At 39.4% G+C, this 18,690-nt stretch overlaps 1 protein-coding gene across 5 annotated transcripts in view; it reads left to right on the top strand.

Annotated features, from left to right (window-relative positions):
• SOX13 (SRY-box transcription factor 13) overlaps nucleotides 1–18,690 on the top strand; it is a 66,008-nt gene that overhangs the window by 39,551 nt on the left and 7,767 nt on the right. For 3 of the 5 annotated variants that reach the window (XM_083358282.1, XM_083358281.1, XM_083358279.1), the window contains exons 2-12: nucleotides 6,169–6,376; nucleotides 6,711–6,816; nucleotides 8,411–8,497; nucleotides 9,237–9,409; nucleotides 11,112–11,180; nucleotides 11,847–11,961; nucleotides 13,704–13,786; nucleotides 13,873–14,023; nucleotides 15,746–15,855; nucleotides 17,346–17,442; nucleotides 17,740–17,883. In XM_083358282.1, coding sequence (XP_083214408.1) covers nucleotides 6,170–6,376; nucleotides 6,711–6,816; nucleotides 8,411–8,497; nucleotides 9,237–9,409; nucleotides 11,112–11,180; nucleotides 11,847–11,961; nucleotides 13,704–13,786; nucleotides 13,873–14,023; nucleotides 15,746–15,855; nucleotides 17,346–17,442; nucleotides 17,740–17,883 — 1,342 coding nt within the window. In that variant the 5' untranslated portion in view covers nucleotide 6,169. Of the gene's footprint in view, nucleotides 1–6,168; nucleotides 6,377–6,674; nucleotides 6,817–8,410; nucleotides 8,498–9,236; nucleotides 9,410–11,111; nucleotides 11,181–11,846; nucleotides 11,962–13,703; nucleotides 13,787–13,872; nucleotides 14,024–15,745; nucleotides 15,856–17,345; nucleotides 17,443–17,739; nucleotides 17,884–18,690 lie in introns of those variants that run through there. The other 2 variants (XM_083358280.1, XM_083358283.1) reach the window with 2 other exon arrangements.

The following is an 18,690-nucleotide window of genomic DNA, read 5'->3' as shown; positions in this document are numbered from 1 at the left end:
AAGTTCTCACCCTCACTCAGAGTTATTTGGCATAAAAAGTATGAAAAGAAAAAGAAAAGCAGCCTGCCTCAGCTGGACTTTTTCTCCCTCTCTCAGTCCAACCCCTATAGGGCTATTAATTCCAACTAATGAATGGGAAGGAATCTAGACATTTATTTTTGTTTACAAAAGTTCATGCTGCTAGTAAACCACTTTGGCAGGATTATTTCCCTGAAAGGTGAAAAATTATAAATAATTTGTGGTGATTATCGTTATTGGAAACAGTTTATTTTTTCCTTATACACTAAGCATTATTTTATAGAGTTGGAGGTAGGTTAAAGGTAAAGGTTCCCCCGCACATGCGTGCTAGTCGTTTCCTACTCTAGGGGCCGGTGCTCATCTCTTGGTTTAATTGATGGAGTTAGTATCGAAGTCACCTATGGCTGAGACTCCTCACACATAATTTGTAAAAATTTGTGCAAGTTTTGGATCTTCACATCCCTATTTCAAGGTTCTTGCACAGAACTGATAGGGTCTTCTTCTGGAAGCATTGATGTGAAAATTGTTGCAGTTAAGGTAAAAAAGTATTTAAAAAAAACAAAGGGAAAAAACAAAACATAGCTGGATCTACATGGACCAGTAGTCCCACTTAGTACAAGCAGCTTCATGTGTTCTGTCTAGAAAGTAATTAGCTAGGTTCACATTTTACATTGAACTATAATATATATTATAAGGGACGCGGTGGCTCAGTGGGTTAGGACACTGAGCTTGTCGATCAGAAGGTCGGCAGTTTGGCGGGTCGAATCCCGAGTGCCGCGTAACAAAAATGCAAGTAGAAAAATAGGGACCACTCCGGTGGGAAGGTAACAGTGTTCCATGCACCTTTGGCGTATAGTCATGCTGGCCACATGACCACGGAGACGTCCTCAGAGAAGCGCTGGCTCTTCGGCTTTGAAACGGAGATGAGCACCGGCCCCTACGGTCGGAAACAACTAGCACACATGTGCGGGGGAACCTTTACCTTTATAATATATATTAGTTTTGGCTAAGCGTGTTGTGGGATTTTTAAATTGTGTTTTAGGGTTTTGTATGATGTACCCATGAATTTACTGTTTAACTCTCAACATCCAGTCTGTTTTGTCAAGATGAAAAAAGATTGCTTATCATAGAAATCTTTTAATATCAAAGCTAAACAAATGTCAACTATTTAATAACATAAAAACTGTTGTGTTGCTGTCTTTAGTAGTTTACTGCTTGGCTTGTTTCATTATCCACACAAGTGTCAAATTCTGTTTTAATCTTGTTAAGAAAAGTCTCAGCTTTAGCTACATCCTTTCCCTTTGTCTGGTACATTAGAAGACTTTGAGCTCTGCTTCCCCCCTCCCCTTTCAGTGCAAGAAAAAGAAACATAAAAAAAGGCCTATTACAGGAAGACATTTTCCATGTGCCAGGCCAATTGTCCCCATTCCCATTGTTTGCTGTTCTGAGCAATTCTTCCCCCACCCGTGGCTTTTGTGATAACTACCTGATACTATTAGAATAGGGAATGGACCTATTGCTGGAACAAGCCTTGTAACAAGTATAACTGGCTGTATTTTTGTTCAGCAAACCATGTAATAAAAATACAATGAGTCTCCTTTCAAACACACACCTATTAAAGCAGCAAGCCCATTTTAAGAGTAAACTTCCAGTGGTACAAATGTTAAGTACAATAGAAATCTGACCTATTGGGGGATTGAAACTTTCCTTTTGTGTGTTCTTTTAAAATGAATACATTTTCAGCTCACCACCAGCTGATTGTTCTTGATTCCCCCATTGTCTGGATGACAATGCAGTCCCCTTACATGGCTACATACCAGTGAGTGAGCAAGCAAGACCTGCAAACAAGAATATGGCTTTCTTTCCCCCTTGGCATAATGGGCTTATGCATTCAACAGGGTTTCTGAAGTAATAAGGACTGGGACGAAAGCACAAGCTTCTTTATGTTCAATTCATTTTCATCTCTGCTCATTGTATCTTTGCAGGACAGGGTGCCCTGAAGATCCTTTTTACATTTCTCTCATGCTGACCTTCTGCAAACCCTTTGAGCTGTTCTGTAAGACGAATGGTATGATAACTTGAGAAAGGTGGCCTGAGGCTCTGCATGTACAATTTACTGCAATGTGGAGCAGTCTGCCCTGCCAACATTTCTTGCATCTGGAAAGAGAAAGGTGCATCTCCTGAAGCTCATTTTTGTTCCATTGCATGCAACATTGAGGTGTCAAAGCAACAAATACAGGATGCTTGCAAACGTAGCTAGAACCCCTCCTTAACAGACTCTTGCCTTGGCATACAGAATCATTGAAATCTCTGGTAATGATGCCTCTGGGCTGGAGATAGGAGTAAATATTCAAGATAATGTGCTCAATTTAAACATTGGGATGTGGAGGTGTCCTTCTTTAGAGGAGAGAGCTCTATTCAAAGGGATCCTTTATTTAAACCAAATCAAGGTTAAAAATAAAGCAACCTTTAAAAAAAGAGGGCAGGGGTCATAAAGTTGTCCATCAGCTGTTATTGCCTAACAGGAAGAATATATAGGTGCACAAGTCTTTACCAATATGTTTCTATCACTTCAGCCAAATCCTGCAATTGTATCTGAATATAGCTCTTTTTTCTCAGTGTCTCTGAGTTGAATTTTGCCCTATCTGTTTAAATATCTCCAGGTATGATGAAAGAGTTTAACTTTTGTAAACTTGTATCAGTTACATACATCCTCCTTTCTTGGTGATCCATTTTCTCGTATTTTTATTATATTTTGCTTAGTTTATTAAATATATTAAATTTAATATATTTGTTAAAATTTATTAAAATATATTACAAAATATATTAAGCATTAAATATCAATATATTTATTGAAATATATTTAGCCAGGCATTTGACTTACTAGTCTACCTGTAAATACAATTTAAAATTGTTCTTTTTATTATAATGAAAAGGAAAAAAAAAACATTGGGATCCAACTAAAATTCCATGCATGACAAAGCATATACTCTGCCATATATATAAGGCCAAGAAAAGATGATAATGCTCCTTGCTTCAACTTTTCTCAACTTGTCACTTTCCAGATAAATTGGATTACAGTATAACTTCCATGAACCTCATTCTATACAACCATAGCCTATGCTGGTTCTGAACTTTGGTTCTTCCAATGCATAAGGAGGGTAGTAGTTTGGAAAGCACTGTGTTTTAAGGAAGCAATTCCATTCTGAATGGCCATAAATAACTAATGAATGTTACCACTGTTGACAAGGAACAAAATTATCTACATACTATGCATACTGTACTAGAAACATATGTGCTATATGCAGATAAACTTGATTCCTTCTCCTTTTGGACTTACCTTGCAGTTAACAGGTGCTCCTGCTTCGCTTTATAAACCTATAAATGTTATATTTCGTAAGCAACATGTTTCTGTGAGTAATCATTCTTTATATACTTCACTTTTATTGATATTTCACTTCAAAACATTGTGTGCTGGAAGGGAAAAAAGCCCATACTGCAGTAAATCGTATGGCAAGGACTTGAGATATCTTTCTCAAGTTTTTTTTTAAATAGCTAACTTAAGGCAACAACAGATTTGCTAAGTATATATAGAATATATTTTGTCACAAAATTTCTTATTAGTTCTCCTGCAGTGATTATGAAAATGAATACTTAATCTTTCCTCCAGTGTTATCCATCAATGAGATTGCCTAGATGGCTGATTCCTCCATTGCTAGTGGTTGTTCAGGTGGATGTGTTGCATCGACTCCCTTTTTAATAAAGAAAGGTGCATGTGACATCTTCCCATACCTTTCTGTTCTTGCACAACATCCTTGTTTCTACCATGACCATAAACGAGACTACATTGTTTTTGTTCTTTAAGCTTCTCTAATCATTTTTTTCCCTCTTATATTTATGTCCTATTGTGCATGTACAGGTTCAGTCCTTGCGTAACTTGAAGTAAACTCCACTGTACACAAAGATTTATATATGGGAAGTGTGCATGTGGACATAGATAAAAACAAACAAAATGCTTCACAGAAAATACTGTAACTACATATTCAGTATTATTTAGTTGTGGGATCAGCATAGAAGCAAATTCCTTGTATTTGGCTGCTTGAATTTGGATGTGCTGTCTAAACCTTCAGAATATCTATCAGTTAAAACAAAAAAACAAACAAAAAAACCTCTGGTTGAAGCATGTTTGGATCTTCTTAGCCATGTCTTCTGAGCACAAGATAAAACAATAGGGAAAAATAGAGACCAAGATTCTCTCCTTTGACAGTATCATGCCACAGGCAGAAAGACCTATATTATTGTTATCCAGAGCAAGAGAGCAAGAGAAAGCTAAAGGCTATAGTAATCAGCTGACATGTCTTATTGGATGTATATTGGGGGTGGGGTGTGTGTGTGAGTTACTGTCACTTATCAGTGTGCCTCCCTAACACATGGATGCCTTTTGTCTTCATAAGATGAATCTGTTTGGTCTGTGGTGGACTGCAGCATGGAAAGGGGCACACGGGACTGAAAATGGAAAAGCATAGAGGGTTCTAACCGGAATGGCTGCAGGAGCCAAAAAGCAAATGGTAAAGGAAACCCAATAGCCTGAAAAGCACAATGATTTGTTCATAGAAGGGCAGGGAACTGAGATAAAAAAGCCTGCTAAGATCAGAAACTCTGGCGTGCACAGTGCCTCATTGTTCAGCTGTCACACTTCCCTTTACTTTATTGCTTTTGTCCAACACCCTATTGTTCAACTTCCTTTTGTCCCCCATTCAGTGTGCTGGCTTTTCATTACCCAGCCAGCCCTGTTGTTTTCATTTCTTTTGTCTGAAGTTCCTGAGAGGAAGGTTTTATTTTCAGCCGTTTGATTAATTCACAGCTTGAGACAGGCTTTGTTTGTTATGTAATTACTGCCCTGTGCTTTTCCAGAACTCCAAGTGGCAATGATGGTGGCACTTGGCCAGTTAGGATGGCTGCTTTTGCCCCTAAACCTTTGTGCTTCTGGTATTTTGTCTTTCTAGAACTGGAAAATTATTGTGTGGCTGCACAATAGTGCTTTGCTTCTGAGGGGTACAGAGCAAGATTTTCTTGCCTTTGTGCAGGAAAAAAATTGCATGTCTGTTGCTGTGCATAAAATGTGTATGAGGTTTTTAACTTTGCACCTGGTTTAATAATTGACTCATCAAATTCTGACTTTGTTTTTGGTAAATCAGTCAATGTAATCTTCTAAGGCAGGATTCCCCAATATTTTTGTATGTGCAGAACCATTTAGAAATTGTCATGAGCTCTACTTCCAAATGGCTATCTTAAGAAGTTGGACTACTAGTCATAAGATGGCTGCTATGAAGATGTGGTTTTTCATAAAGCACAAGTCTTTCTCCGGAACAAAGCAGAATCTGGGTTTGAAGTATAAATGGGAAACCACATATTTGAGGCTCTCTAAATGAACCCAAAAGTTAAGTGTCTGGATAGTATCCTATATAAGAACACAGGCTATTTCGTTTCAAACTTCCCAATAATGAAAGGCTCTCATATTCTTTAACATTCTAATTATTATTTCAACATGTGCAGCAAGTGTGGTGTAAGAGCTTGCATTGGGTATTGGTAAATGAATTGGACTGTAACTGGGGAAACCCAGATTTAAATGCACCCTCAGCCATGAAAGCTCATTGGATGATCCTGGACCAGTCCTTCTTTCTAATCCCAAATTACCAATTTCTTGTGCTTTGCAGATAAGTTAGAGGAATGATGGAGGTAAGATAGAAGATAGATTTAATTAATAAGGAAATCTATAGTTTAGCTTATTCATGCTCAGTGCAAATTGGAGTCCTGTTCTGAAGATGAACGACATGTGTCAATGGAAGTAATAGCCATCTGATTATTTCTGAGTTTGCCTGAAACCTTGTTATGCTTGGTTTCACATTTGGAACACTGGTCTTTGTCTAAAGCAGGGGTCTTCAAACTCGGCCCTTTTATGACTCATGGACTTCAACTCCCAGAATTCCTCAGCCAGCATGCCTGGCTGAGAAATTCTGGGAGTTGAAGTCCATGAGTCATAAAAGGGCCGAGTTTGAAGACCTCTGGTCTAAAGTGAGTGAAGTTCATGGCCCTTCTTTTCCTGCTCATTTTCATAATCTTTTATATTTTGTTTTCCTTGTCATCCAGGATGTCCATGAGGAGCCTTGTCTCTCCTCAGCTGGAGCTTAATGGAGCTGGGAATATGGTGAACTGCACTGTTAAAACAGAAGAGAAGAACGAGAGCCACTATAAGTTGACCCAGGGGGAGGCTCCTTGCACATCACCTGGCTCCAACAGCCCCAGTAAATCACCCTTGCCACTGGGTGACTTTGTTGATCCTCTAATCCTCCCACAGGTGGGCCATATTCTCTCAGGCACATGTACATGAAGCATACCTTGCCAGTCCCAAGGGTCCCACTTACTTTTAACTTGGGAAGTGAAACACTTTGGGGGTGGGGGGGAGAAAGGGTGAAGGGAGATAAAAAGAGGGAAACCTCAGAGATTTCCTCATCTGTTAAATCAGCTCTCTAAATCACCAGTCAGGTCTGCAGTTCCTTTGCCAAACTCCAGAGGTTGTTTGGACAAACCCTGCTTGAAAGTAAGACTGTGAAGATAAGCGTATCTGTTATCCTTCCCTTTTTAATTTCCTGCAGGGTGCTGGTGATTGACAGTGGCTCACTATCTTTCAGGAATCTGTACCTCCAGTGGACAAGGCATCAGATTCCAGCAACCCTGTGCTGGAGCCTGCAGTCGGCAACCAGGAAAAATTGGATTTCAATAAAAATCTAAGAGAAGGTAGGAAGGACATTCTACAAACCTGATATTTCTTTCACACACATGTAGACCGAGATGCACACACATCCATTTTACAGATGGCTTTCTTTTGGGCTTTCTTCTTCTTTTTTTTAGTTGCTGGGAAGAGGCATAATTGTCTAGTAGAGTACTTGCTTTGAGATCATGGGACCCGTGATATTCAGGCTCTGGCAGTGTTGTGGAGCTGGGATGGTGGGAGGGGTGAGAATGAAATGTCTTTTTTATTTATAAAGGCAATGACATCATCTGGCAACAATCACGGGCTTCCCTAGTCCCTCTGAATTTTGCTGCAATCCTTATAATAAGAGAGGGGGAGCAGGGAAACATTCCCAAGAAGAATATATTGTTGTGAGCAATTCCTGTTATAATGCAAAGTATGTTGGGGGTGGCTTGATCTTGAATAGTCAATTAATTCCTACTGTGATTCAAAAGGTCTGCTCCTGGTGCTGAAGAAAACTATTAAAACTGGACACAGTGCATGTTCCACTTTCTCAAGCTGTCTTCCCACTTCACCTCATCCCACCACTATATGTTTTGTATGAATGATCTCAGGATGGGAATCCAAATTTCTCCACTATTCCCTCACTGTCTTTTGCCAGCTCTTTATTCTATCAGCTGTAAATTTAAAAGGAGTTGTGTGTTTTTTTTTGCTTTAACCTAATAGGGTAGGGACGTGGTGGCTCAGTGGGTTAGGACACTGAGCTTGTCCATCAAAAGGTCGGCAGTTTGGCGGGTCGAATCCCGAGTGCTGCGTAACAGAGTGAGCGCCTGTTACTCGTCCCAGCTTCTGCCAACCTAGCAGTTCGAAAGCACGTAAAAATGCAAGTAGAAAAATAGGGACCACTACGGTGGGAAGGTAACAGCGTTCCATGCACCTTTGGCATCTAGTCATGCCAGCCACGTGACCACGGAGACGTCCTCAGACAAGCGCTGGCTCTTCAGCTTTGAAACGGAGATGAGCACCGGCCCCTAGAGTCAGAAACAACTAGCACGCATGTGCGGGGGAACCTTTACCTTTACCTTTACCTAATATAGACACATATACACTTTTGGGTCAGCACAGTTCTTTGCATTTTGGAGTTTTCTTTTGTAGGTGAGGCTATAAGGACTTCATCATGGGCAATGACATTTTAAAATTGACTATTGCAACACTGGCCCATGATATCATCACCAGTTAAAATCCTCCAGTTGCAAAATTAAGCAACATTGTATAAATAGGATGGATAGTGTTACATTAGGCAGACAATTAGCTTGCCATAGAGAAATGCAGCTCCTTATACATCTTTATAATTTTTCCTTGTTAGAGTGGATTCTTGGATTGCTGTTTATGAAAATAGCTACACTGAAAAATTAAATAACATTAGATTTACAAGAGGCAGGGGGATGTATGTTCCGTCCTAGTTTTTGCATTCAGATGCTTAATTAAAGTCACCAATTTCCTTGATTATCTTGGTCTGTCCTTGTAGTATTATCCACCACCACCCAACCTAGGCTTCATTTCTATTATTAAGCATTACAATGCTCAAAAAACAGTTATACTTCTCAATTGCAAACCTGTCATGTTTTCTTGCAACAGTGATGCCGACCATTGAGAAGTTACTGTCCAGTGAATGGAAAGAGAGACTTCTGGGGAAAAGTCCTATGGAATCCAAAGAAGTAAAAGGTGAGCAGAATTGCATTAATGCCCAGAACAGAGAAAACTAACCCAATTAGAATTGAAAGCCCCTCTATTCTACTTCATTTAAGCTAAATTCAGAGCCAATACATTTTTAAATTCATACCATCAGAATTCACAGTATTTTGCTTTATTTTAAAGGATAAAAAATAATTCAATATAAAAAGTGGTTTCCCACTATGAGACAATACAGTTTTCCCAATTTTGTACTGTCCAGGCATATCCCCACATTCTGATCCATCATGCTAGTTAGAATGTAGGAATTGTATTCCAATGTATCTGCCAAGCACCAGGATGAGAAAGGCTGAACTACTGATATAACCACATTGGTCCCAATCATGTGAGAAATTAATCTTTTAACAAATTCATGTACAGTTCTGTGGATCTTTTGAGTACAATTATCTTTCAATAAAAACTAAAAAATAAACTGCTTTGGATACTGTAGAACTGCAACGTCTTATGTCTACGGAAGGACCTCTTTCTTTATGCTCGCCAGGATCTGGGTTTCCAAATGTAAAGTGCATGTTGCATGACCTTTTATGTCAGACCTATAGCTTGCAAAACAGGTCTCCCCTGTTTTCCTTTGTTCTACAAAGGAAATTCCCTAGATTTTTTTTGATACTTTCAGGATACCCTCTAAGAGGACAACCTTAATGTTTCAGAATGAAATTTCACTATTTCCCTCCCTTCCTCTTAATCTCTTCTCTACTTCTTTTGCTTGCTCCAGGAACCCAAGAAAGCTTGGCAGAGAAAGAATTACAGCTGCTGGTCATGATTAACCAGCTGTCCATCCTGAGGGACCAGCTGCTGACCGCCCATTCAGAGCAAAAGAACATGGCAGCTATGCTGTTTGAGAAGCAGCAACAACAGATGGAGCTGGCCAGGCAACAGCAAGAACAGGTAGGTAGTAAAGCACTATTTTGTAGCTATATTTATCCTTCTTAGCCTTTGAGATTTTTGTCTTTAGAAGGTTTCCTGATTGGCACTTGAAGTTCAAATGATATAGGATTTATAGAGCTAAATGAGTTAATAGGACTTTATCCAATTCAGATCAGCCTGAAAAGGCAAACAGTTTAGAACAGGGGTGTCAAACTGCCGGCCCGCGGGCCGGACGCGTCATCCAGAATCCGCGCCCACCCCATTGCAGGCAATGGCAAAACTGTCCCAATACGTTGCGCGATGTCACGCGAGGTCGCAAGTTTGACATGTCTGGTTTAGAAAGAGAATAAATATTTATATCAGGGATGGTTAGTCTGTGGCCATTTCTGTGGGCCTTAGAATCTTCTCAGATAATATTGTTCATTTTTAGCAGCAAATCATAATTTTATATGATTTTTTTCACAATATAAAACGGGAATCTTTTCTGGTTTAATATTCCTGCTTTACTCAATTTCCCACCCCACAACTCCAAAAAAATCAAGGGCTGAAAGCTAATGTCCCACCTTCTCTGCAGCTCTTGAAGGCCACTTCTCCCACCACCACCCCACAAAGCATAGTCTCTGGCTGTAAAAGATAAAGACATAAAAATTACCAACTATGTGTATTTTAGTATGGTAATAAGCAACAGGGTGTACAGTCTACATAAACAGGATATTATAAAATTCCAACTATACATATTCAGAGTGAAAACTGCAGGGATATACAGTAAATTAAACTGTCTTATTGTGAAGAAATGATGGTAATGTGAATGGATAGGGCTGTTGCTCCAGTTACAACTTCTCTTAACAGATGAAACCAAGGCATAATTTTAAATAACTCCACAAAGCCCAAGCTTTAGGACAGGGGTGTCAAACTCAATTTCATTGAGGGCCGCATCAGCATTGCGGTTGCCCTCAAGGGGCCGGGTGGGTATGGCCTGGGTGGGTGTGGCCTACTGGGTGGGTGTGGCTAGAGTGCCTATGGCCTACTGGGTGGGCGTGGCCAGCTCTACATCGTTCGCATCAAGGGTGCCTATGGGGGCCTGGGCAGGAGTGGGACAGATCTGAGGGTCTCTGGCAGAAGGAGGGTCTCTGGGCCAGGGCCAAGGCAGTGGGGGCCGTCCCCTCACTGTTTCCAGGATCCCTTCGCGGGCCACATGAAACCACTTCGCGGGCCGGATCCGGCCCCCGGGCCTTGTGTTTGACATGTCTGCTTTAGGAGGAGGTTAGTATGCTGCCTGAGACATCAAACTTCCTTTAAAGTTATTCACTGCTGGTATTTTCAAGCCCAACTGTGATGTAATTATAATCTTCACATGTTTTACTTCACCTCACTCCAATAACTTGTATGTCCGTGTGCTAATAAGTCAAATATGTGCTTATTCATCTTCTTAAAGCTATTCAGTAAGGTAATTTCATCACTGGAATTCTGTGTAATAATGATGGAGAAAGAGATGAGAAATCTGAATGGGAAACTTCACCTGAAGTTTTTAGTACCCAGTGTCTTGCTTTTCTAAACAACACTTGTTATCACTTGCATCCGTGCATTCAAGTTCTGCTTACATGAGCTGTTTTTGTGGCCTTCCCTTTATTTTATATAAATGAGCATTGTGCCCTAAGTGGCCCTAAGGTTTGTAGTTCAGTTAGCATGGATCTTGGTTCCACCTCATCTTTCCTTCTTGTAGATTGCCAAGCAACAACAACAACTTATCCAGCAACAACACAAGATCAACTTGCTGCAGCAGCAGATCCAGGTACAATGTTATACATTTTCTTTGGGAAATGGGACTTAAGTGTGGCTTAATTGAAGGCATTCACCTAAAAATTGGAAGTGCCAAGACAAGGCTAATAATGCTACATGTAGATTATTTATCCTTAGATGTACAGAAATTAACATAGAAGCAATTGTTATCTTGATAATGATGCATTAAAGCAGCTTTTCAAAATGTAAGAGGTTGAGATCCACAGGGCCTGACTGTGAAGCATGTGCCAGTGAAATCATTAGGATTTGATTCAGACTAAATGTGATTGGACTTGAGGCCTTGCTATGGGAGTAAAGGGCCAATCCTTTCCTCCTTCAATTCATATTCCCACCCACCCTTTCTGGCTAGTTGCCACTTTTAGCAAAGAAATACATACTGAAAATGTTTTTCAAGTTGATAAGAAACTTCAGTATTTCTTCCGCTGTGGTATGAATAATAAACGTTTTGCACTTCCTTAAATATGTTGTCTGGATATTTGCATTAAGTACTTAACATTTGATACTGCAATATGGATATGAAGTAAGAAAGTGATATACATCTCTCTGTTACTGCCTCTAGTGGATATGAAAAAAATGGCTGTTTGGACAAATAGCATTGTTACAGTTTCATATGTCCTATATCTATTTCTGTGCCCACCACTTCCCTTACTCTTTTCAGCAGGTCAACATGCCCTATGTCATGATTCCAGCCTTTCCTCCCAACCACCACCCTCTTCCTGTCACTCCAGATTCTCAGATGGCACTTCCTATCCAGCCAATTCCATGTAAGCCAGGTATGAAGAGACCAAGAAAAGTGGAATTCTGATTAACGTGATATGGATTTCCCAAGGCTTAATTATACAGTGGAGTTGGAATAGGAAGAGAGGGCATCCTCTATTAATTGTAGCCATTGAAAACCATGAGACAGATGAACTATGCTGAATCAATTCCTTAATGTTTCAGTCAGTAAAAATGGAGTCAGAATGCTGTTTTTAATGGTTAAAACTGATTGTTTTCCCCCTACACAATCCTTACTCTTTTTAGGACCCTTTCATGTGTCTTGGAAATAAAAGATAGAAAAATACTGCAAAATGGGCTTTTCTTCTAAGAGGTTTATTAACATGGATTTGTAGGGAAATCAAGGTAGACAGTCTGCAAATGTAATAGCTGGAGTTTGCTTACATAATACAGAACCAGCATGATTGTTTCAAACAGCTTCCTTTCCTAAAGTATTGCCAAATGTTCAACCATGCAGGTTTAACATCCTCATTTCAGCAGTTCTCAAGGGTAAATTGAAGAATACTCTGTTCAATGAAATACTCTGCCACCGTGTAGCAGGCATAAAAGAAACATTGTCTTGTTCTTTCCTCTACTACTCCTTCTATAGGGGCATCCATAACACTATGGTAGCCGTTAACACAAATGTTTCCAAGTGCTTTGTATTCCTTTTATATAAGCTCTTTCTGGCAATAGCACAATTCTCACTGACAGAGTACAAAGATAGCATAGAGTAATATGGAGATAATGTTGAAGAAGAAATGCAAAGACCAATAAGTATGTAGCAACTTTATACTGAGAGGAAACGTGTCATGAAAAAGAAACTCAAGATAATCCTGCCTTGGTTCAATTGGGTACAAGAATCTGTTGCAGGTTTTGTTGTATGTTATTACACCATACAACAATAGAGTTCCACCTAGATTGAAGAAATCAGTGCTTTTCCCTTTCATTAGTGCGTGTTATTTTATGTAGAATTACGGTACATAAAATCAATATAAAATAAGACTTCCTATTTTGTTGTTATAGCTTGAAATAGTGTACAATAATGAATTTTGATACTGTCCTGTTGTTTTTCCTTTTTGCCCATTGTTCAGTTGTGTCCAGTTTTCAGAAAACTGCCTGGACAAGTCCTGGACAAGGTTTATTGGCGAGGTTTTTCAGAAATGGTTTATCATTACTTTCTTCCTAGGGTTGAGAGAAAGTGATTAGCCCAAGGTCAACTAGCTGGCTTTATGCCTAAGGCAGACTAGAACTCACAATTTCCCAGTTTCTAGCCTGATACCTTAACCACTACACCAAACTAGCTCTCACCATATGACATATAATATTATTGTATTGTTTTTTATTACATTTGACCATAAGATACAATATATCTATAATAAAGCTGAGTTATATTTGGTTATACCTGGTCTTGGTAGTTGCGGTTGGATCCTTTTAAATCTACTATTAAAAGTTAGCTATCGTTAAATTAAATCCCTCTCATTCTAATAGTCTGGGCCCGTAGAACTAAGAACAGTTCACTACTATAATACATTGATGACAGTTGTCCCCAAACCCATTGCTGTAATGTACAAAGGGGACATGTTTTTACATATTTGGGGACAGATGCAGAAATTTCGCCCCTTTACTTAATTCCAAGTTGAGTTTCACTGAACTTACAGCAGATTCCCTCTTGATTCAATGTTGACATAAGAAGGATCTCGGTTAAGTTTAACATTGTACACAGTCTCCAGCTCTTCTGTTTCTTTACAATCTACAGTGGAATATCCTATGCAGCTGATTCATAGTCCACCTCCTTCAGCACTCAAGAGACCTGCAAGCTCAGGCCACCTACAAATCCAGGTAAAACCTCTTAATTGCCTTTTTCCCCTTAAGTCTCCAAATCTTGTAGAAAAATGTTTCTATCCTCTTCTCTATTTTGTTTTCAGGAATCTTCACAGCCACTGAACTTAACAGCAAAGTCTAAAGGCTCTGAACCCCCCAATGCCTCCAGCACACCTAGTTTAAAGATTAGTAGCAGTCAGTCCCTCAGTGGTGTTTCTCGGGAATTGCAGACCAGCCCTCCCAGCCTTCCTTTGGGTAGGTCTGTTCCTCTGTTTCAGAGCTGATAGGGAAATGCTTCTTTGAATGACTTGTAATTGCAAACTTGTTACAGAATACCTTTGCTTTATTAGCTTACGCTCTTGATTTTTCTTTGGGTAAGAATTCTTGACGTCCCTAGATTCACGAAGGGATGAATACGGCTTTCCTCAAGATTCCTTTGGGGATTTTATCTTGTGGATTTACCACTACTGAAGGGGGAAGAGAAAGTGCAATTCAGAGGAAGATGCATGCACTGGCCATGCAAGATATTCAGTCCTCAACATCTCCAAATACGTCTTGGAAAACTTGGAGAGGTTCTACCAATCAGAAGAGACAAATTTGATGTAGATGCACCAAGGATCTTTCATGTTGCAGGAGTCCTCATATATCCAAATCGATATACCCAGTGTGTTAGATCATCTTTTGGGATATCCATGATTTTGAAACATATGCAAATTATAAACTTCAAGGCTCCAAGAGTTAATATGAAGTTAACAGATACATAGAATACTCTAATCACTCCAAATCAGGGGTATCAAACTCAATTTCATTGAGGGCCGCATCAGTATTGCGGTTGCCCTCAGGGGGCCGGGTGGGTGGGTATGGACAGGGTGGGCGTGGCCTACTGGGTGGGCGTGGCTAGAGTGTGTATGGCCTACTGGGTGGGCATGACCAGCTCTACATCATTTGCATCAAGGGTGTCTATGGGGGCCTGGGCAGGAGTGGGACAGATCTGAGGGTCTCTGGCAGAAGGAGGGTCTCTGGGCCAGGGCCAAGGCAGTGGGGGCCGTTCCCTCACTGTTTCCAGGATGGCTTCGCGGGCCACATGAAACCACTTCGTGGGCCGGATCCGGCCCCCGGGCCTTGTGTTTGACAGGTCTGCTCCAAATGAAAACCTAAGTTTATTGCAGTCTTGAAGAGAAGCATAAATCCAGTCTGAAGTTTAATATGGTGCAGAAATTGTAGGGACATTGTAGTATTTTTGTTGTTGTTGTTGTTGGAGATGCCTGTTCTGCTGTTTCATGATTGCTGAAGGCACAAGATAACAAGCACAGCAATTTTGGGCATGTGGAAGAAAGAAAGTCATAATTCTTGAGCCTTCCAGGCTTTTGTTAATTAGAATTGAAATCTTTTTTGTGTTGACAATCTCATGTTGTCTCCAGAAGGAGTACAGTCAATTACAAACATTTCAGGGCTAGAATTCTGAGTCCTTCTGTTTTCTAACAATGGACCACTGCCAGTAGCCACAGTAGTTTACATCACCTCTGACATTAAGGAAAAACCTCCTTGCAGATGTTACATGCCAGTAATGTAAGTGGAAGTTCACATAGGACCCTGTGTATCATCTTCCTCAGAATCACAGGATTGCACCATAAATGTTTCTTTTTCTGATGAGGAAAAAAAGTAATCACTGATTCTAAAAGAAAACTAAACTAAAGCTATATAAAGGGGGGGGAAATTGCTGTAGTTAAGGCGTGCTTGTGGACAGTGCAGGATAGAGCTATTGTATCCAGGCTATAAAATTCTGGGTAATGACAGCAAATGATGGCAAACTCAGGGATTTCCTGTAGCCCTTTAATGCTATCTAGTGGTTGTCTAGATTTTTTTCAGCCCGGATCTGGTAGCAGCAGTGTTATTTCCTTGCATTACTAGTTTGCACTGGTGATAGTCATGAAGATATCAATTGATCTCAGTTGTTGTTGTTTTTTTAAATATCAGGATTCCTTGGAGAGGGAGATGCTATAACTAAAGCAATACAAGATGCTCAGCAACTTCTGCACAACCAAAGCAGAGCTCTAGATGGTTCTCCAAATCATCCATACATTAAGGTAAGTGATATTGATTTTGGTCTTAAAAGGAAAGAATACCCACTTTGACACAAAGCCTTGAATAAAGATTAGAATTTTGAAGAACGAAAGATATCAGAGTCTAATGAAAGCGGTCCATCAATTTTTTTTAAAAAAACCTTGGTATCTGGGTGTTTGAGAGCCATTGTCTGTGATGTAAATAGTAATGAATGAACCTTCAAAAGATTCAGTTCAGAATGTTCTAAAAAATGAGCTAATTGGACATGTTTATATTAGGGTAGCATTCCAGACAATTTAATAATTGGATAAAATGTATAAGCTTCCCAATTCTGATTCACCACATCCCTGATCCATTGTAGAATATAATCAGCCCTGGAAGTTATTTGGTGAACTGTCAAGACTATATTCTGTTTGTTTGTTTTAATTCCTCAAACATTTCTGATAGAAACAACAGTATCATGGGCTGAGGTGTCTTGAAATTGTTAACTTTATTTTCCAGAGGTCTGTATTCCTGATGTAAGGCCCAGTGAAAGTTGTAGGAGAAGTTTTTTTCCTTTGCTGTTACCACTACCTGATAAATTGAATGACTAAGGAAAGAGCTTTCAGCGATAGTACAATAATTATATACTGAGGGTGAAAATTGGAGAGGTTTGAGATTAGCACATAATAAAATAGAAACTAATACATGAGAACTCCATATTCCGACGTTTTAAGTCTAAACTTAAAGTACATAAAATACTTGTTCTATTACAATAGTCCATAAAGCTATTCAAACGTCATTTTATTCCTTAGACTCATGACTTTAAAGTATTATTTACAAAAGCTGTCCAGCATGTTAACTGAATTGTTCCTTTTTCTTGCTGAAACTATTTTTTCTATAAACAGAAAAAATTAAAAAAAATACCTTGTTTCCAAGATTCTTTTCTTCAGATAATGTTACCTGTAGTCTTTCTTTTATAGTTCCCAGTTCAGCAGATTTGGACTATACAGGTCCCATTTTAGAGGATTATATAAGGCCATTCTCTTTTGATAATTTAACATATGGCAAAATAATTTATTTTAAAAATCTAGGTTTAAGGCGGGTTAATTGCTTCTAGAAATATGCCATTGGTACAAGCAGTCCTCAGCGTATGACAGTTCAGCCCAATATTTCTGTTGCTAGGTGAGACAACTGAGTTTTGCCCCATTTTACGACTTTTCTTGCCATGTTTGTTAAGTGAATCTGGTTTCCCAATTGACTTTGCTTGTCAGAAGGTTGTAAAAAGTGAACACATGATCCTGGGACACAGCAACCGTCATTAATATGAGCCAGTTGCCAAGTATCTGAATTTTGATCACACAACCATGGAGATGCTGCTGTGGTTGTTTAAGTATGAAAAACAGTCATAATTCGCTTTTTTTAGTGCTGTTGTAACTTTGAACAGTCATTAATGATTATAAGTCAAGGACTACCTGTATTAACTTTTAATGTTGATTACCTTGGTAAGATGCAGAAAACCCTGTATTTTCAGGATCATACCAATTTGGATTCTTCACCTGGAAAAGAACAGATGGATGAGTCGTCTCTTCAGAGACTGGATGAGTCTCTACTAACATGTGAAGGCGATGGTAATGCCATTTCTTCTTTTTCTCACAAATTTCACCAGTGTTGAATTATGAAATGGAAATCCAAGCAAGCTTCCTTTAATAAATGAAACCTTTAGTTGAATACCTGAATTAGGGTTTTTTTAATGGTGCCAAAACCTCATGACTTCTCTAAATTTGATAGGTAATCAGCTTTTGTATACAGCAGATGTGACAAATGTACCATTTGTGACCCCCCCCCCTCATTTGCAATTTCCAGGATTCATAAACTCCCACAGTCTGGTCAGTTTAATAAACTCTTCTTTGATCCTTTCTTGGCAGGCTCACGGCATTTCCCTGAGTCCAGGAACAACAACCACATAAAGCGCCCCATGAATGCTTTTATGGTGTGGGCCAAGGATGAAAGACGTAAAATTTTGCAAGCTTTCCCGGACATGCACAATTCAAGCATCAGTAAGATTCTAGGTAAAGAAGGGTGTGTAAATTGGTATCTATTGGTTCTTTTTCTAATGTCTTTTGATATTTCTGTGAAACATATTGCCCCTTGGGTAAGTAATTATTGGTAATTTCTAACATTTTAATAGTGGGTTTAGTAAGAAGGAACAAGCAGAGTTCTCTTTCTTGATCTATCATGATTGCCTGATTCTTCAGATTTTACATCTGCACATGCTAAACATGTTGAATGCAGGTTGTTGTTTTTTAAAAAAAAAAGTTCACATCAAAGAGGAAGCCAAGACTAACCTTTTCTCAGGGTGCTATTTATACAGTTGTGCTTGTGGACCTTTTTTTAATGCTATGAATCCCAGACTACAGAGCAAGCTAGACAAAGTCTTAGTCACAAAGGTAAATTCATTGCTTGTCCCAGAATTCAAATAGCAGCTCAGACAGAGCCTCTTTGCTCAGTAGGGAGGCCTCTTTGCCCCTTCCAGAATGAGCTGCAAACCCGTTCTGTATCTTCTTGTTTATAGTTTTTGTTAGGGGAAAAAGGGAAAAAAGCTTCCCGTCTAGGAATGGGATGTCAAGCTTAGATTCTTTGCTGTGGGCTAGTAGGAAGTTCTTTATTAGTATCAGTTCAAGGAGCTAGTGCATGAAGACCTGGAATTTGCATTCAGAAATTCTGCCTTCCTCTGAGAGAGAACGATATGATCCACTCTGTTTTTTCAACCCCTGCAGTTCTAGATTTGATGCCTAAAAGTGAAAAAAAAGGAACTTGTTTTGCTTCTGAGTTTATTGTTTTGTTTTATTCTTTAGCAAACCAAACCAAACTGGATG

The sequence above is a fragment of the Vipera ursinii genome (assembly GCF_947247035.1).
Source record: "Vipera ursinii genome assembly, chromosome: 3".
Classification (NCBI taxonomy): domain Eukaryota; kingdom Metazoa; phylum Chordata; class Lepidosauria; order Squamata; family Viperidae; genus Vipera; species Vipera ursinii.
The sequence above is the reverse complement of the archived record's forward strand: the minus strand, read 5'-3'. Positions and strand labels throughout refer to the sequence as shown.